The following is a 19,457-nucleotide window of genomic DNA, read 5'->3' on the forward strand; positions in this document are numbered from 1 at the left end:
GGCCCAGCACTCTGATCACGACTTCGGGTCATGGCCGTGCTTCAGTCACCACAAACACACGAGGTGTGGATCCGTCACCAACATCATTCAGTGACAGGAGTCACACAGCTTGGTCTTTTGGGACAGCCTCAAAGCACCAAAAAAGTGTCAAGAATTCGACAAAACGGTCGAAGTCAGTCAAAATATGACTGAGGGTAGCTCTCTCCAGATCTGTGCCTAATCTAGCGCAGAAAGAAAAGAACCAACGTCAGCATGCCGGGGTGGCACCCATATAGGACTGCAACATCATGGCGACCACAATGCCAACGATGCAAGCAGAGTCAACTGATGCCACCTGACAGCGCACAACGGTACAGCTTGAAGAAAAATCTCTGGATCCGGTCCGACGCCTGGGGGAAATTATAAGGTAAGGAATCTGCAACTAGAAGTCTCTGTCACATTCCTAAATACTAGAGGCTCAAAAGCCTTATGAGGATGGATGTCTGCCACGCAAAGTAATCCGGATCGGGGTGGAGGGGGACCAACAGAGATTTAGCATGGTTGACACACAGACTGAAGGCCTCTCCGTAGAGACGTAGGATTAGCATGCAATGCGGATCTGTCACATGCAGGTCAGTCAGGAATAGTAGGACATCATCTGCATATAGAGCTGCTGTCTAATGTTTTTCATGCCTGTGGTGCCAAGATTTTCTCCCTATCATGGTCAACTTCCATCGCAGTCCCTATTTTAAAAAAAAAAAAGGAAATAGAGTGGAGCTGTGCTGCTACAGGCCTATTTCACTCATTGATTCTTAGAGGTCTTAGAGTGATTTTTAATAGGATTCGGGAATGGTACAGGTGAAAAATATTTTATGTATAAGTCAATATGGTTTAAGAAAAAATCTAAGCACTTAAGACCAATTTCTCAAATTAAATACAGTTATCTGTAATTACAATGTAGTAAATAACTGCAACTCGCATCTAGCATTTATAGGGCATTCAAGTGCTTTTGATAAAGTAAAAAAATACAATAAAATCAAGCTTGGCCACCTTTTTTATAAGAAATGGGTCTTGATCAGGCAGCAGTCACTTTTCTGGCAAAGTTGCACGACTTATTTGCAAAGGGAAAGTTTTGACCCAGTGGGGAACTCACAGAATTGTTTTGGCTACAAGTAGATGTACGTGAAGGGTGCATTTTGGCCCCTTTATTATATATTAATAATATTAATTTCTGTTTGTTAAAACAATTTACGATTGTCTTGAAGATTAATGGTACCCAGTTCCAATGTTGCAATACGCCGGTGATGTGGTGCTTCTGGGCTGCACACCAAAGAGCCCTGCAGAAGTTAGTGGTATCTTTCACTGATTTATGGTGCAGTTTAGACGAAAGTAAGAATTCTGTTAATTCACAAATTATGTCTCATGGCACTGGTCTCTTGACTTCGCAGACATTTTCCATTTACAATAATCCTTTAGTAAAAGTTTAGAATTTTTCATTTAGGGTTAGTTTTTTAAAGTAGCTTACCTTGGAGGACTACAATTGCTATTAGCTGCAAGATGTTTCACAGGTTTGTGAGTTCTTTACAAAAATGACCATCTAAGATCAGGGAGAAACCTTGGATTACCTTGCTGGAAATGTATCAACACCAATTTAGACTAAAAGCTACATATGCAGCTGGAGTGAGGGGGGTTAGGACAATGTGTCTTGTGGAGCTTGGTTCACTGTATGTAGAGGATATTATCAAGTTACCTCCATTATTACTCTGGATGTCTGTGGACGAACGCATATGCCACTTTAAATCGCTCATTTATCAAGGACGGTCTGTCTTGTGCCAAAGGGTTACTGACAAGGGGTTATCCATAACTTGATTACAAAATATTATCCATAACTGAATCAGATTGGGATGCAGAATGTTATTTGATGATCCCTTAACAAACACACAAAAATATAAAGTATGAGTGAAAGAATGTTTCCTCAAACGAGTCTGCTCTGTCAGAGAAGAAACTCAATTAAAAAAACCTATTGTAGGAAGTTGGCTCTGTATATACTATTTAAAAGTAAGAAATTGTGTGCACAGAGTCCAAGGGTTCCCCCTAGAGGTAAGATAGTGGCAAAAGTAGATAATTCTAATGCTCTATTTTGTGTTAGTGTGGTCGAGCAGTAGGCTTATCATAGTCTAGTGTTAAGCATTTGTTGTACACACACAGGCAATAAATGAGGAACACACACTCAAAGACTTACTCCAGGCCAATAGGTTTTTATATTGAAAAATATATTTTCTTAGTTTATTTTAAGAACCACAGGTTCAAAATTTACATTAAACACTTTAAATGTAAGGTACTTCACTTAGATACTTTAGGAACTTTGAATGAAAACAATATCATGTACAGTCTTTGTAAAAATGGCAATAAGCTATTTTCAAAGTGGACACTGTGCAAATATCAACAGTTCCTGGGGGAGGTAAGTAAAACACTTACAAGTCTCAGTCCTGGGGTATAGGCAGCCCACCGTTGGGGGTTCAAGGCAACCCCAAAGTTACCACACCAGCAGCTCAGGGCCGGTCAGGTGCAGAGGTCAAAGAGGTGCCCAAAACACATAGGCGCCTATGGAGAACAGGGGTGCTCCGGTTCCAGTCTGCCAGCAGATAAGTACCTGCGTCCTCGGGGGCAGACCAGGGGGGGGGTTTGTAGAGCCTGGGGGGGGGGGGGGGGGGGGGGGGGGGGGGGTTGTAGAGCCCGGGGGGGGGGGGGGGAGACAAGTAAGCACACAAAACACACCCTCAGCCTCACAGGGGCGGCTGGGTGCAGTGTGCAAAGCAGGCGTCGGGTTTCAGGTAGGAATCAATGGAGGGACCCGGGGGTCACTCTAGCGGTGCAGGCAGGCACAGGGGGGGCTTCTCGGGACAACCACAACCTGGGCTAGGCAGAGGGTCCCCTGAAGTTCTCGCCTGCGTTGAAGTTTGGTTCCTACAGGTCCTGGGGGCTGCGGGTGCAGTGTTGGTTCCAGGCGTCGGGTCCCTGGTTACAGGCAGTCGCGGTCAGGGGGAGTCTCTGGATTCTCTCTGCAGGCGTCGCTGTGGCGGTTCAGGGGGGTCGTCTCTGGTTACTCACGGGCTCACAGTCACCGGGGAGTCCTCCCTGAGGTGTTGGTTTTCTGCAGGTCAAGCCGGGGGCGTCAGGTGCAGAGTGTGGAGTCTCACGCTTCCGGCGGGAAAAGTGAAGTCTTTGGAAGTTGCTTCTTTGTTGCAAAGAAGTTGCAGGTTTTGAACAGGGCCACTGTTCACGGGAGTTTCTTGGTCCTGTAGTTCAGGGCAGTCCTCTGAGGCTTCAGAGGTCGCTGGTCCCTGTCGGATGCATCGCTGGATCAGGTTTTCGAAGTTGGAGAAGGGCCGGTAGGGCTGGGGACAAATCAGTTGTCATCTTCCTCCTTCTCTGCAGGCTTGTAGGTCAGCAGTCCTTCTTCCTTCAGGCTGCAGGAATCTGATTTCCTGGGATCTGGGGAGCTCCTAAATACTGAATTTAGGGGTGCATTTAGGTCTGGGAGGGCAGTAGCCAATGGCTACTGTCCTTGAGTGTGGCTACACCCTCTTTGTGCCTCCTCCCTGTGGGGAGGGGGCCACATCCCTAATCCTATTGGGGGAATCCTCCAAACACAAGATGGAGGATTTCTCAAGGCAGGGATCACCTCAACTCAGGACACCTTAGGGGCTGTCTTGACTGGTGGGTGACTCCTTGTTTTTCTCATTATCTCCTACAGCCTTGTCGCCAAAAGTGGGGGCAGTGGCCGGAGGGACGGGCATCTCCACTAGCTGGGATGCCCTGGGGCGCTGTAACAAAAGGGGCGAGCCTTTGAGGCTCACCGCCAGGTGTTACAGTTCCTGCAGGGGGAGGTGAGAAGCACCTCCACCCAGGACAGGCTTTGTTCCTGGCCACAGAGTGACAAAGGCACTCTCCCCATGTGGCCAGCAACATGTCTGGTGTGTGGCAGGCTGGCAGGAACTGGCCAGCCTACACTAGAAGTCGGGTAGGTATTTAGGGGGCATCTCTGCCCTCTGGGTGTATGTTACAATAAATTGCACATTGGCATCAGTGTGCATTTATTGTGCTGAGAAGTTTGATACCAAACTTCCCAGTTTTCAGTGTAGCCATTATGGAACTGTGGAGTTCGTGTTTGACAAACTCCCAGACCATATACTCTTATGGCTACCCTGCACTTACAATGTCTAAGGTTTTGCTTAGACACTGTAGGGGCATAGTTCCCATGCACATATGCCCTCACCTGTGGTATAGTGCACCCTGCCTTAGGGCTGTAAGGCCTGCTAGAGGGGTGACTTACCTATGCCACAGGCAGTGTGAGGTTGGCATGGCACTCTGAGGGGTCATTTTCTCCCCACCAGCACACACAAGCTGTGAGGCAGTGTGCATGTGCTGGGTGAGGGGTCCCCAGGGTGGCATAAGACATGCTGCAGCCCTTAGAGACCTTCCCTGGCATCAGGGCCCTTGGTACCAGTTACAAGGGACTTACCTGAGTGCCAAGGTTGTGCCAATTGTGGAGACAAAGGTACAGTGTAGGGAAAGCACACTGGTGCTGGGGCTGGTTAGCAGGGTCCCAGCACACTTTCAAATCATAACTTAGCATCAGCAAAGGCAAAATGTTAAGGGGTAACCATGCCAAGGAGGCATTTCCCTACACCTATCATTAAACAGTATGTGATTAATCAATCTAGATTATGATGGAAACGTGTTTGTCCTTTTGTCAGGGCAGTGGGGCATGCTTTATTTTTCTGTTCTAGAAGTTGTACCATACATAGTATTTTATGCTTTCCTTTGGACCCATTCAGTCCTGCTTATATTAGCACGTGCCCTCGTGACAGTATATCTAATCAGACTTTACTGCATTTTAACTTTTTTGTACACTTTATATTAGATGTACCTGACGAGTTTCAATACCCACATTGAATTTCTTTTTTTTTTTTTTTTTTTTTTTTAACGGTCGCTCTCTCATGACTCTGTAGGTTTTGCTGTAGGTCTGTAGGTGCATTCTTAAAGTCAGCTGTTCGCTGCCACAAATATCTGATATTGTTGTTGTTTTTATGAGTATATTCTTTCTTAATTTTTCTGCATTTTTTTATGAGTGCCTATGGCATTCGGAATAACGTTTTATGAAATGAATGAATTAATAAGTATTGGTATTTAGAGGTGGGGATATTCTTAAATTGTGTTAATGACTTCTGCCAGATGCAGGATTATGTGACCTGTGTTATTTTAAGTGATTTACAAAATAAAGCAATACATGAGACTGATTAATATTCGTCTCATTTGCCTTTAATAAAATCAGTATTCTCCTTCAATTTTATCTACGGAAAGCAGCAATTTGCAGAGTTTTACGGTGGAGATAAGGACAGTAATAATTGTCTAATTTCAAAGTCGTTTTGTTTTATAACACTGGTTTACATAGTTTAACTTCACCGTTTTTAAAGTACTTCTTCTGACAGTATGATACAATAATTAATTCAGCGCGCCAGCTTAGAACAGTACTCGCTCCAACCTTTGGAAATGCTTGTGCCCTTCCACAGAAATGCTTAAAGATGACTGTCTTTGTAGCGATGGGTCCAACTTGTCTGTAAAGCATAGGAACAAACAGGAATAAACTTTGCCGATTTTAGACCCAGCAAAATTGCTGCTGCAAACATCTTACAACGTTTGTAAAAAAAAAAAAAAAACAAGCAAAAAGACATTATCTTCTTATTGAAGGCATCTAAAAAAAATGTCACAGAGGTTGAAGTTTTATCGATGAGGTATAACTCCTCACAATTAACTTTCATGCACTAACTACAGCAAACACAACTACCGATATCGTCTGCTGCTCATGAACCCTAGCTCAAAACAAGTAAATATTTAACTACGTAAGTAAAAGCGACACCTGGGTACCTAAAACTAACTGTAATGTAAGCAAGCACGGACTATTTGCAGAATTACCTCAAAAGGGGTGTCCTGTTTTTAGCAGTACACGTTTGATCAAAACAAATCGCTATCAGTGAAATCCGTCACCGTAGTCTTGGCTTAAAGGCATGCAACAAGATGTTGAAATCGGTAAATAACATTAGCCAGTAGCCACAATCAGCGCAGTGTTTGCTCTGGGTACTCGGGCGTACTGTATATCTCCACACAGTACCAAGGGCTTGCATTTGGATTTCTCTCACTTGGCCATATGTTTACAATGTGCAACATGGCAGTAATTAAATAGGGGCAGCTGTATTGAAGCTGCAGGTGGATCTAACTCTCAACGACTTCTACGTGCACCCGGACACGAATATAGCTCCGAAGGTGCAGTTGAAAAGTTATAGAGAAAAGGTAACACAACTTGCCAAGAGTTTCTAATGGAATTAAAACATTCCATACAACCACAGAGAATGATGGACGGCCCCACCCCACCGCACACAAAACACTTTCCGAGACGCTTACCGTTTGCTGGGAGTGCTTCTGTATGTGTTTTCTCAGTACCCCTATGTTGTCGTCCAGGCTCGGGCGGCAGCCCTCTTGGAACGTTTGTGTCAGCGTATAGACATTTAAGTCACGGTGGTGTTTCACACAGAAATCCCCCGAGTGTATCACACGGGACACGCTGCTCCAAGACTCCGGCTCACTGGGTTCGTCACTGAAACAAAATTCACTTTGTTAATATGTAAACCCCGCTTACACGATGCAGTCCGGCAACATATGCTCCTGCTTCAGTCTGATTCATCGGACGGCAGCAAAGCAAAACAGTAATCGGACAGGCTGCTCCTTCTGCCCAGGATTAGAGACATACAACGGCAATCTTAGGAGAAACAATATTTAGTGCCAAAAATAACCACAAACAAAAAGGCAAATCCCTATCAACAGGTTCTCCTGGATTCGAAAACTCGACTCTGAATAGACGGTTAAATAAAGGTGACCACGTGTTACTAAGAGTAATAAGGAAGTGAAGCTAGCTTTCAGCCTGCAGTGCTCTTCAAAGAACAGGAGCAAGCGTCAGAAGGAAGCACAGGAGCAAACAGAGATGAAGTACTGATGGATGTGGCATTGTAGGCGACTGCCCCATTCTTCCCATGCATTCCAAAAAGAGTCTTTTTCAGATTCCCTCACGCCCCATTACAGACATACACAAATTGTTGCTTGCTGTAAGTTTACACTCAACCTATTTCTCATCCTACCAAGGAAGTTAAGTAGCACAGCGTGAGGAAACCTTTATTATGACTTCAAGAAGTAGTTGCAACCTAACAAGTACAACAGTACGTGCGCACTGTCACCGTACAGGGCTCGTGATGCCTTCCCGTCCACTGCTCATGGCTCGTCTTCCTCTGTCTCACCGTCGCTTTCTCTTGTGCTTCATCTGTTTTAATACTGCCTTTCCCTTTTTAAGGTGTTAAGGTTGGGACCAGGGGAGGATAACTGGTAAGTGGTCCATTTCAATTTCCCCAGTTAAGCAGTCTCTTTTGTGACACCAAGCTTTAAAAAACAAACAAATAAGACTATATGCAATTTTAGCAACCAAGCAGCATAGTGCCACCTTTAAACAAAGGCATAATTTTTGAGTTAACCAGGGCATAATAGAGCGGGATCAATGTTACACTAAAAACACTGATGGGGCTACGAGACTACAGTAGCTCAATAAATACTGCATAAGGGTTTGGTCGAAGTATGGCCTTGTCTGCACCTTTATCCTTTCATCAACACATTTGTTGTCGCTAATATTTGGTGTTGCAGAACTGAAAAAGGCAGACCTTTAATACTGTTTGGCATTCTTAACCAAAGCAAAGCTTGGTTTAAGCTTCGGGTAACTAACACCTTGCCATCCTATGATCCTACAGCCTGCTTCCACCGACTGTCCAGCTTGTTCTGGACTGGTTTCATTTGCAGTCTGAAGTGTGAGATTAGCAGGATGTGGGACAACATGAGCCCCAGAGAAGACTATGTTGTCACAACGGGACAACTGAGAAAGATGAAATAGCAGTGGCCACAGCCACCAGCTTCGCCTCTTGATCTAGTGAAGGAAAACCTTTCCCTTGTCAAGTGTCAAGGCATTGTTCAAGGTAAATCAGTATTGGTACTGAAGTACAAATGATTTGGCCTCATTCAGAGTGAGTCCCAGGCACTGAAATAATGCAAATGGGTGTATGTTGACTTTTCAGCTTTCTTCTTTGTTGACCTTTTTATAAGCCAGTTGTTTATGCATGGATAAACCTGGCAACCAAACTCGTATATGTGTGCTGCAACTGGTGATGGGTACTTCGCAAAGACTCTGGACTGACTTGAGGTTTTTAAGAGCTTTTAAATTACAGTGCTGTCCAGCTACAGAAAAAGTATGTAATCTCAGAAATTTCCATTATTGCAGGAGAGAGAGGAACTCCAGAAGAGCGACCATACTGAAGGACTGAGACCGCAGGAACTTGTAAATTCCAGAAGATCTAAAATGGGCATCCAATCATCCAATTCTTGTAACAAAAGATTGGTTTGGTTGATGCGTGGAACTTCTCAATCTGTGGTGAGAAGCTGGAGTATCTATTGCTGCAAATGTTGATGATTCTCTGAGGCTGTCAATCAACAAGGTAATTTCTGCAAGAACATCACAATGTACCCACAGTGCAATAACTGAAGTACCCAAGAGGACAAGGTAGAGATATTTCATTCCACAACAAAATATGTTTTTTTCCCCAGTTTTATCCACAAACGTGGCCCAAGGACATGAGAACCGTAAGTTACAATTTTTATTTTTAGACACTGGAGATAGGATATAGAATTCAAATCTGCTTCTCCACTTCCAAATTCAGCAGCTCTAGACGCTAGGCCACATCTTCTCCTAAATGTTCCCTTCTACTGGATGCACAGAGGGTGAGTTGGCTGCAGTAGGAAGTCAGACTTCCTTATGGGTGTTTTGGCCGCAAGCCTGCAAGGCTCCTCTTCTTTTTAGTGATAGCTACTTGTAGCTTTGCTGCCAAGATCTGGAATATCCATGCTAATTGTACGATTGACAGTATTAACCATACTGTCTGCCAAACAACCTCAAACTCCAGAGGGTTTTAAAAAAATAGTGTGCCCCCCTAGAGAATGCAGTGTCCATTTCCGTCCTGATGCCTTATGAATGCTTTTTGGATGGCGTATTCAGCACTTCAGCCACTTTAAGTGACATTAAATGCTCTTTAGCAATTGTACAAAGAGAACTGATGCTCCTGTTAGCTCCATTGATTGCATCAATAAAAGCGTCAGAGGAATTTGCTGCTTCATTCATATTCACCTCTCAGTGTCAGAATATTCTTCTAGAATAGCAAAATGTCATTCTATACTTGTTGGTCGTAGCTCCCTAAGATGGCGGGGAGACTGGCTGTCATGATAGACGATGGGGTCATAAAGCAAACTCTTTTGCCAAAGGCATTGACACATTTCCCCAATATTCTATCTTGGGGCATGGAAGGAAGGTGCAATATTTTCTGGGCAGCCAGGGCAACAACAAAATCTGGGCAAGGATGGGCCATGACTGTCAGTATCAGGTGTGCAATGGTCTTCGCCAAACGTGGGAGTACAACCAGTACAGTTGCTAGTGTCTTCATAATTTTTACCAGCACATGTCAAGACTGGGAATTGCCTTGATGGACTTCATCTGTTGGTCTTCCCATGAAATTGATAAACCAACCATCATCATCATTAAACAGACTTTATTCGACTTTCAACAAGCCATAAAAGTATCAAGTAATAGCACATTTAGTAATAAATATGTATACATTTTTTTTATAAATAAATAGGGAAAGTAATAAAACACATCCTTAATTAATTCAAGGACAGGTATATAAAACTTGATAAATTTACATCAGTGCAAAATCGAGTTCCATTACAGTATTTTCTAGAGAGTGAGGAGTTTACCGGAGATTCCAGATATTCAAATAAAATTAGTTCAGTACGCCCATAGACTTCCTTACAGAGAGTACTGTACATAAAAAGTTTGCTAAAATTCCACACATTTCAATAGAGGATAAAATCTGTAAGCTGAAATACGCGTCGCGGCACTGACGCAAATTAGTCGATCTTAAAAAAGGCAATAAGAAACGTTTTCTTGGTATATCATAAAATTTACAAAAGAGGACCACATGCATTGTAGATTGGGGAGCTTTCGCATCACATGGACATGCTCTTAAAACTGTACTCCAGTCACTCATAATCGGAAAGGTTACTAGCCGATGGAAGATATTTAAGCGGAATCTTGTAAGAACAAATCGATGTCGGGTATTTACCACGCTTACTAGGTAAGGCTGGACTGCATCCGTCGACAGAATTAGTTGGTTAGACATTACTGTAGATTTTTTTGATTCCACTTCCCATCTCTGTTCATCCAAGTGCTTCAAAGTCAGAGCCCTCAAATCTCTCCTGGTTATTTTTTCCAGTGATTGTGGGTTTTGGTAATATGCTTCGCAGACCATATTTTAAAAAAAGGTCATAATATATCTCAGCCAGGGAACTCTAAGCGAGTGTGTTAGATTCATGCAGTCGGATAGTATGGCCTGGTTTAATCCGGTATGCTCAGAGGTCCACACTTTATGCCATAATAATAGAGGCTGTATCTTAATTAGATCAATTACAAAGTGGACCCCTAGTTCCGAATGGCTAATATATGATGACGTGCTATTTGGTGCCATTAGCATGTATCGGAGGAAGTCATTTTCCACCAACTGAATCGCATGGCAGTTCGTATACCCCCAGATACATGCTCCATAAGTGGCCACCGGGATACATTTGGCTTTGTAGATTTTTACTATGTTTGACGGGGAGATCCCCCCCTAGTTTTTTGGAAAAGATCTTCAAGGCCGCCGTTGTTTTAATGATCTGGTCTTTTTTTGTTTTCACGCAATGTGCCCAAGTGGCTTGTTTATCGAACATTATGCCCAAATATGAGAAGGTGGGAGCTATCTTCACCTTGTCCTCGTGAATAGTGATTTTATAGGACTTGCTCAGTTTCCTGCCACAGTTCATTATGAACGTTTTCGAGCGGTTGACTGTGAGGCCCAGGGCTGTCATGTAATTTATACAAGTGGTTAGGAGTTTCTGGAGGGCTAGCGGTGTCCTGGTCATGAGTACTGCATCGTCTGCGTAAAGAAGTGCAGGAACGGGGCGATTGACCAATTTGTGGAAGGTCTTTACATGTGCTTATCAATTCACTTTCTAGGTTGTTTATGTATAATGAAAATAGAAGTGGTGCGAGAACGCAGCCTTGACGCACCCCTCTGTATATGCCAAAAGACTTAGGGGGTCATTCTGACCCTGGCGGTAATTACCGCCATGGCGGAGGTCGGCGGTAGCACCGCCAACAGGCTGGCGGTGCACCGCTGGGCATTCTGACCGCGGCGGTTCAGCCGCGGCCAGAAACAGAAAGTCGGTGGTGTACCGCCGACTTCCCGCTGCCCTTGAGAATCCTCCATTGCGGCGGAGCGCGCTCCGCCGCCATGGGGATTCTGACACCCCCTACCGCCATCCTGTTCCTGGCGGGTCTCCCGCCAGGAACAGGATGGCGGTAGGGGGTGCCGCGGGGCCCCCGTAATAGGGCCCCACGAAGAATTTCAGTGTCTGCTTTGCAGACACTGAAATTTGTGACGGGTGCAACTGCACCCGTCGCACCTTCCCACTCCGCCGGCTCCATTCTGAGCCGGCGTCCTCGTGGGAAGGGTGTTTCCCGCTGGGCTGGCGGGCGGACTTTCGGCGGTCGCCCGCCAGCCCAGTGCGAAACCCAGAATGACCGCTGCGGTCTTTTGACCGCAGTACGGTCTTCTGGCGGTTCCCGCTTGGCGGGCGGCGGCATTCCTCTCTCATCCCGTACCTTACTCTTGCTCTGCACCCAGTATACAAATCCCTTATGAAATGGACTACTGTTGGTTCGACCCCCATGCTTATTAGAATATCCCATAACTTTTCATGCAAGACACAGTCAAATGCTGAGGACAAATCTATAAAGGCCAGGTGCAAATTACCCTCTCTGGTCTTCGTATACTTCCCCACTAGGATAGTTAAGTTCAGAGCCTGTTCCACTGTACCTAGTCCTGTGCGGAAGCCATACTGCACTGGGGATAGAATGTTATTTTCTTCCGCCCATGTTTGGAGTCTATTTAGAATTATTCTCCCCGCTAATTTGGCTGATGTATCGAGGAGAGAAATTGGCCTATAACAGGCTGGGTTAAGGCGATCCCCCTTTTTGTATATGGGTATGATGATAGAATGGCGCCATGTTGATGGTGGGCCTTGTGTGCAAATGGCCCTCAGTACCTGCGTCAATAGAGGGCCCCATAAGTCGGTGTTAGCTTTATATAGGTCGATTGGAACACCATTGGGCCCTGGCGCGTTCCCTGCTTTGCTTGTGTTTATAGCTTCTACTACCTCCTCTAAGGTAAATTGAGGTGATACTGCTAGGTGTCGATCTTCCTCAAAGTCTGGGACTTTTAGAAGGTCCGGAGGAACTCTGTCATTGGGTTGACAGTATATCTTAGAAAAGTACGTGATCCAGTCCTCTTCCGAAATTGCAATTTCCATTCTAGGGGTATTATTGTCACCTAGAACGGGAGTATTTATTATTTTCCAGAAGAGGGCATTGTCTTTCGTCAGACTAGCTCTGTGTAAGTTGTCCCATGACTTCCCTCTCAAAGCGAGTTTCCTCTTTTTTGTGGCTGTCTTGTATGCCAGTCTACAGATACGTATTTCAGTCTGACATCTTATGGGGGCACTTAGGGCTTTTTTTTTTTATCTTGTGTGCGCTTTCGTACAATCGTGGTCAAACCAGCCGGTTTCCCTTTTCTTACCCCCTGCCCCTCCTGTCCTAATCGTGAGGGCTTTTTTTACGATGTAGGTTATCTGTTGGAAAGCACTTAGACATTGTCCTGGGGCCGTGTCATCACTAAGGCAATCAAGGAACACTTGGGTATGTTCACGTAATATATCTTTTAATAATACCTGTGGGTCAGTCTGAGTCCATCTCAGTATATAACCATTACCCGGGGCTAGTACAATATCGTTTACCATCGTTACCTCTCTGGCTTTAGCCTGTGTGGCAGGGATTAGTGAAAGTTCCAGGCTTTGAGGGAAATGGTCGCTTATTGTGATGTCGTGGATTATGTAATTAGTAAAATAGTGTACAAAATGTGTTGACATTAAAATATAAATCGATAACTGTATTTGCACCCCTTCCATTAAAGGTTGGTTTAAACTGTAGTTCTTTGGAAGATAATTCATTTACAAGAGACAGATTATGTTTTTGGGCCACTGAATTCATTGCCTCTCCTTGAATGGTATGTGAAAAGTGCGGTCCTATGCCGATATCTTCGGTATCCCAACCACACACCTTTCCTGTGGGTTCCTTGCAAAGATGTACATTAAAGTCTCCCCCCCATATAATAAAAGTCTCGCGTCTATTGCTCGCACATATTTCCTCTAGGTCCTCACCCATCTCTGTTAAAATTTTGGGGACTTCTCTATGCGTTGCATTATTATAGAAGTTGATGAGTACTAGGTGCGTATTCTGATCCAAGTTGCATTCAATCATTTGATAATAGGTTTTTGTGATTTGCATTTTTGGGTTATGTAGCCATGCCTTGTTTGAGATATATGTGCATAGGCCTCCCTTTGGCCTGCCGTGATTAACCTGTACAGCTGGTGTATGAAATGTCTTGTACCCATTTATGTGGACTGGATTTAATGTCCAGGTCTCCTGAAGACAGATACAAGGAAAATCCCCAATGAAATTTACCCAAAGCTCGTTATTGATCTTATTAGTTAGGCCTGCCACATTCCAGTAAAGTATAGTTGTTTCCATATATTGATAGGGTTGGGGGTGCGCCTCCTCTATAGATGGTAAGAGTGGTACATCATCTTGAGTATAAATTATTGGAGGGAGTTGGTTTCCCTGATTCAAATGGATGTCTATGATGTTCCTATCAGGTGCCATCTCGCGGGATACATCTCCCCTGTTCTCGGTAGGCCTTTCTTTATTTACATCCAGGGCAAATTCATATGGAAAATCTATCTTGTTCCTGTTTAGTCAATCCAAATCTTCTAGCGTTGTAAGAGGTTGAAATCTATTACTAAGAGGATTATGGTCCAGGGTATTTAGTACTTGTTCATTTACGGATTGTAGATTCCTAACTTTGCGCCCGAAGATCTTGGATAAAAGAATCCCAAGGGTAGCAGTGAAATTCCTTGACAAGTGGCTTGTCTAGCACCTAATTTGTGGATGATACTATGCACCAAATCTGGGGTCTTGAATGAAAGAACCACACAGTCTCCTTCCACTACTTTTTCCCAGCATATTTCTTACATGGTTTCAAAGAGCAAACTTCTCAGTTCTCTATGAAAGTACATTAAACCTGGATATGTCACCTAGCGGCTTGTCAGTTACCCACCTGCTGGGAGAACCTCTTGACAGTCTTCTGAGGCTTGAACTTCTCTATCATCCTTGAATTCTGAATTAGACTCCTCATCCGGTTGTCAAACCTCCACATCATCCAGTCCCTCTTCACTCTCACTCTCTGTGAGACCACCCACTGCTTCCAAAGTAGGGTGCACAAACGCTTGTGGGGCTGCGGGTGAAGGCTGCAGAGGTGGAACCAAAGGATATTGAGGTGGTAAATGGGGTTACCAAATGATGCTGAACTGGGGTGTAATTGGGGCAGAGATGGATTTGTCACTTCAGTACATCAATTTTACATCATGCGCTGGAATAACCCAAAGAAATCCACTGCAACTTGCACCATCTTTAATTCTCAGGTGTAATGTCTGCCCTCATGATGGTATAACAGTTCTCGTAACTCCCGGAGTCATCATAATGACCCTGATCCTCAAAGATTCTTTAAGGACACCATGCAAAATGCAGAGGCCCCTCCTGCGGAACAGTGATGTTTCCAAAACTGAAGTCTTCTGACATGAATGGTGCTTTAAAGAACAAAGGACCTGTCGATGAAGCAACAACAGTCAACACCGAGGTGCTCGTTGATAGTGTCTTGACAGCTGACATGATTTTGCTCTTACTTGAGGTATATGGCAGGAAAGACACCAAAACAGCCACCACAGCTGTTCTTCCTACCACTAACACAGGAAAAAGAGTCAGAGTGGTGTGCATTTGCACATTTACAGCTAGACTGTTTTGTTGAAGCAGGTTTTGATTCTACAGGTGAACACAGGACATGGAAACACTTCCTACACAGGATCAAAATAAAGGCAAACACACTTCCAACCACACACTCTACAAGGTGTAGTGTGCTATCCATGTAAGAAAGGTCTTCAACATATCACATAGGGGTAGAAAGCGCTATATACATTTTGCAATACAAGTGTTTAAGGGACAAAGTAACATAGTAGCTACCTGCGAGCAGACTGCTTAGTTAGGTAGTGATTTATGGTTGGCTTCTTCAAAACAAATAAAAATAATAATAAAATGCATGACACAACAGAAAGGCTTGTAGTTTTCAAAACATTACTAGTAAAATAAGGACCATCAGTGAAAGTTTTTTTAAATTGAATTTAAGCATGAGGCAGCCACGTTGAGGGAATGACATTTTCTTCATTCTTGTGGGATCTACCTGATAAACACATGTTTGTTAACAATACTGTGAATGTCAGCAGAGAGTCTGAGCATAGAAACACGAAATAAACCAGGAAAGTAAACTTTGTGTAAGCATATATAAAGCTGCCCTCCATTCTCAACTCAGGGGATTACCAATCAGATTACAGCAGAAGGACAGGGGAAACAGCAAGTGAACCAATTATTAAAAACTGCATGCTCGAACTCAACATCTTAATTAAGGTTTGATTTTTGAGAGCAGCATTCACAAAATGGTAACGTAGTATACACAAGCACTTTACCACTTTCAGAAATAGCCTGACATTACTGCAAAGTCACATATTACTATAAGTGCAGTGAGTTTACCCGCCTATAGGGGATATAGCTCCTATCTTTTACAATAGCAGGAACGGAGGACAAAACACAAATGGTAAAAAGAGACCTTGATCACTCTTACTAGACCAGATTCATCATTTCATTAAGAGTCGGGAAGCAAAACAACTATTTGGGTCAATGTTAACATTTCCATTCAGATTGTAAAGGTTGAAGTGAAAATGGGTACAATAGCACTAGCGTTGCTTAGACGAAAACATGATGTTCATGAAGTAAATTTACTCTGAAGATCCAAGTGCACAAAAGATCAACATTTGTCAAAACACTCCTGATACAACTAAAAACGGAATATACAGTTACTTCCACTGAGAAGAACTGTATATAAGTCATTCACAATGTATCCTACCTAGATTATTCAATAGGTACAGTTAACAAAAAAAAAAAAATAACTCTCTCTCATAAAACACTTTACAACACACATACATTTTTAAAGAGAAGGCACAATCCTATGTCAGGCATTGATGCAGAACAATAAAAGAAAGTAAAGAAAATATTTGCATTGGAGGAGGATGTAGGAAAAAGCCCCTTTTTGAATGATTAACCCAATTTATTTTTCGACTGACCCTCATGGGTTTTTGATTCTGTGCACTGTTACTCTGCAAACCAGGCCTAAGTGCATGTGCCTGATCCCTAAAACATGTCGAAATTGACTGCATTTCTAGTTCCTGGTATATGGTACAAAGTATACCTGCACTCCATTGCAGTTAGCCTGAACTTTTGACTTTTTCAAAGTGTAGCGCAACCAGAACTCCCCGGTTGGCGCTTTTGGCTTCTAAGCCCTGCTTTACCGTTCATTCTTTAAAAATTAATAATTCAAGTTCCACTTATCTGATTTTTAGTTGTTTTGGTCTTGTTTTATTTATTAAATTAAGTTCTATTTTTTTAGCCTGGTGTGGGATCCTTTTGTTGGGTATTTTCACAGTTTTACTGTTTGAAGTGTTGCACAAGTACTTCACATATTGCCTTCAAGTTAGGCCTGACTGCTCTATGCCAAGCTACCAGAGGGTGAGCAAAGGTTAATTTGGGGTTTACTTGTGCCTTACCCTGACAAGAACAGTGGTTGCTGCTTGACCAAGGCTTGCACCCCAGTGAACGAACAACACAATTTCTTATACTGCCAAAATGCAAAGTTCGGTGAGGTAACAACACCCTTTTGCCTGTTAATGACTTTTCAAGCTATGACAAGTCCCAGAGAAAAACGGGCTATTCTGTACCAGGGAACACCAAAGTCACTAAATACGACAGTCATACAAGGAGTAAAAAATGAATTCCCCTTCAAAGACTGAGTTCAGTTCGCTATCAATTCTGATCAAGAAGGCTTGATTTGCAGCACATTACCAGATGGTGTGGAATATGGTACCCTTGTGAACGCACATTTAATGCAGATCTCATCGGGGATCAGCGCTTTCTAGTCTATTACAGTATACACAGCAGAGTAGCTATAGCTGGATTAATAATGTAACTGACTGAATTGCCACTCGCCTGGGATGAGAACCTCCTCCTAGTCAAATTACAAAACACTCTTAAGTCAGTCATCCACTTTTTCCCTAGCTTCCTGAGGTAGTTTTGTGTATTATTTGTAAGCAAGCATTCTGTAGGCTATGGAGATGGCTCTAGCCCATATTTTCTCAGTTAATATTCTGACTTTAATATAGAAATAGCCTGACAATTTATCTCAGGACACCCTACATTTGGCCAGATCCTGAACAATCTATATATAGCTATACACCTCTAAAGTTCCACATCTCAAGGTGTCCTGGAGCAATGAGAAGCCATATAGGTCAGAACACAAGGGATAAACAAGTACATTTTCATAAAATGACAAGCTGATATTGTAAATGAGTGTTTCCTGTAAAATATTTCAGATGGATATTACTACATAATTTCCTTGAATTAAGAGAATACAAGTTTGCTGTTGTGCAAGTTATTTCATGACAGAAGACATTCATGATATACATTATATCCCAATGGTAGATATCGTTCGGTCAGAGCTTCCATAGTAAATGCTTTTTTTTGGTTTGCTTATAACTTTGGCTCTGTTTGACAAAACATTCCAAAAAGATTCTCTTTTTTCACTAGTTTCTTCATCCCTATTTATTTTCCATAGACTTTTTTTTAAGAACCACCAATGTAAAAACTGCTCAACGGAAATACCCTAAATTTGGCAGAAAGCTACACATAGGTCCAGAAAGTGTAAATGTTTTGATTTGGTGTAAAACTGTTTAGAACTTTCAGAGATATTATGCTCCAAAAGAACAAGTTACTTACCTTTGGTAACGCCTTTTCTGGTGGATACACTAGCTACCTGTGGATTCCTCAACTTATGAATTCTTCCAATGCGCCAGCATTCAACAGAAATTTTTCTTCCCAGCTCTGCACGTCGACGAGGATGTCAGAATTGCCCGACTCCACGCAACTCCGTCTGACGTCATCGTGGCAATAAAAGGTCCTCGCCGGCATGCTGAAATCAGTTTTTACCATTTTTTACGTGCCTTTGAGGTGAACAGGTGATCACCGACTTCACAAACTCAATATATATATACACATCAATCAAATATAATACATAATATTTATTCAAATAAAAAGAGCAAAAACGAATATACATATACACCCAAAGAAATCTTGGTATGACCAGACCGGCAACGGGGAGGCGAGTGGGATTGTGAGGAATCCACAGGTAGCTAGTGTATCCACCAGAAAAGGCGTTACCGAAGGTAAGTAACTTGTTCTTCTGATAGATACAGCTACCTGTGGATTCCTCACCTTATGAATAGAGTCCCAAAGCAGTACCGCACTCGGTGGCGGGTGCCTGAATGGTCACACCAAGAAATCCTGGAGCACAGAACGTGCAAAATGGCCGTCCCTCCTAACTTCAGAGTCCAAGCAATAATGCTTAGCGAAAGTGTGGAGGGAAGCCCAAGTTGCAGCCTTACAGATCTCAGCAACCGGGACACCTCTTGCCAAGGCCGAAGTGGCAGACTTAGCCCTGGTGGAATGGACCCTAATACCAACAGGAGGAACCTTCTTTGCCAAAGAATAACAAAGTTTAATGCAAAGAATGACCAAACTGGACAGTGTTCTCTTGTGGACTGCCATTCCTTTCCTCTTCCCCACATAGCCAATGAAGAGTTAATCGTCCACTCAAAACTCTCTGGTCCTTTCAATATAAAAGCTTAAAGCCCTCCTTGGGTCAAGTCGATGCAGTCTCTCCTCTTTCGATGGATGGGGAGGAGGGTAAAAGGATGCGAGTGTTATGGATTGCCCCATATGAAATGGAGTAACTACCTTTAATAGGAAAGCCGCCCTGGTTCTCAGCACCACCTTGCCTGCATGAAAGGATGTGAAAGGGGGTTTTATACTAAGAGCCTGTAGCTCACTCACACACCTAGCAGACGTGATGGCTGTGAGGAAAACTTTTCAAAACCAATAGCCTTAATGGGCAAGAATGCAAAGGTTCAAACGGTGAACCCATCAGAAAAGTGAGAACTAAATTCACATCCCACTGAGGCATAAC

At 43.3% G+C, this 19,457-nt stretch overlaps 1 protein-coding gene across 5 annotated transcripts in view; it reads right to left on the reverse strand.

The window, feature by feature from the left end:
• The window catches only part of AKAP13 (A-kinase anchoring protein 13), a 1,053,268-nt gene that overhangs the window by 784,648 nt on the left and 249,163 nt on the right, over window positions 1–19,457 (reverse strand). For 4 of the 5 annotated variants that reach the window (XM_069222739.1, XM_069222736.1, XM_069222738.1 and 1 more), the window contains exon 7: window positions 6,445–6,637. The exons of the other annotated variant lie outside the window; for it this stretch is intronic. In XM_069222739.1, the coding sequence (XP_069078840.1) occupies window positions 6,445–6,637 (193 nt within the window). The remainder of the gene's footprint in view (window positions 1–6,444; window positions 6,638–19,457) is intronic. 5 annotated transcript variants of the gene reach the window in all.

This window comes from Pleurodeles waltl, chromosome 3_1 (genome assembly GCF_031143425.1).
Source record: "Pleurodeles waltl isolate 20211129_DDA chromosome 3_1, aPleWal1.hap1.20221129, whole genome shotgun sequence".
In the NCBI taxonomy this organism is placed as follows: Eukaryota; Metazoa; Chordata; class Amphibia; order Caudata; family Salamandridae; genus Pleurodeles; species Pleurodeles waltl.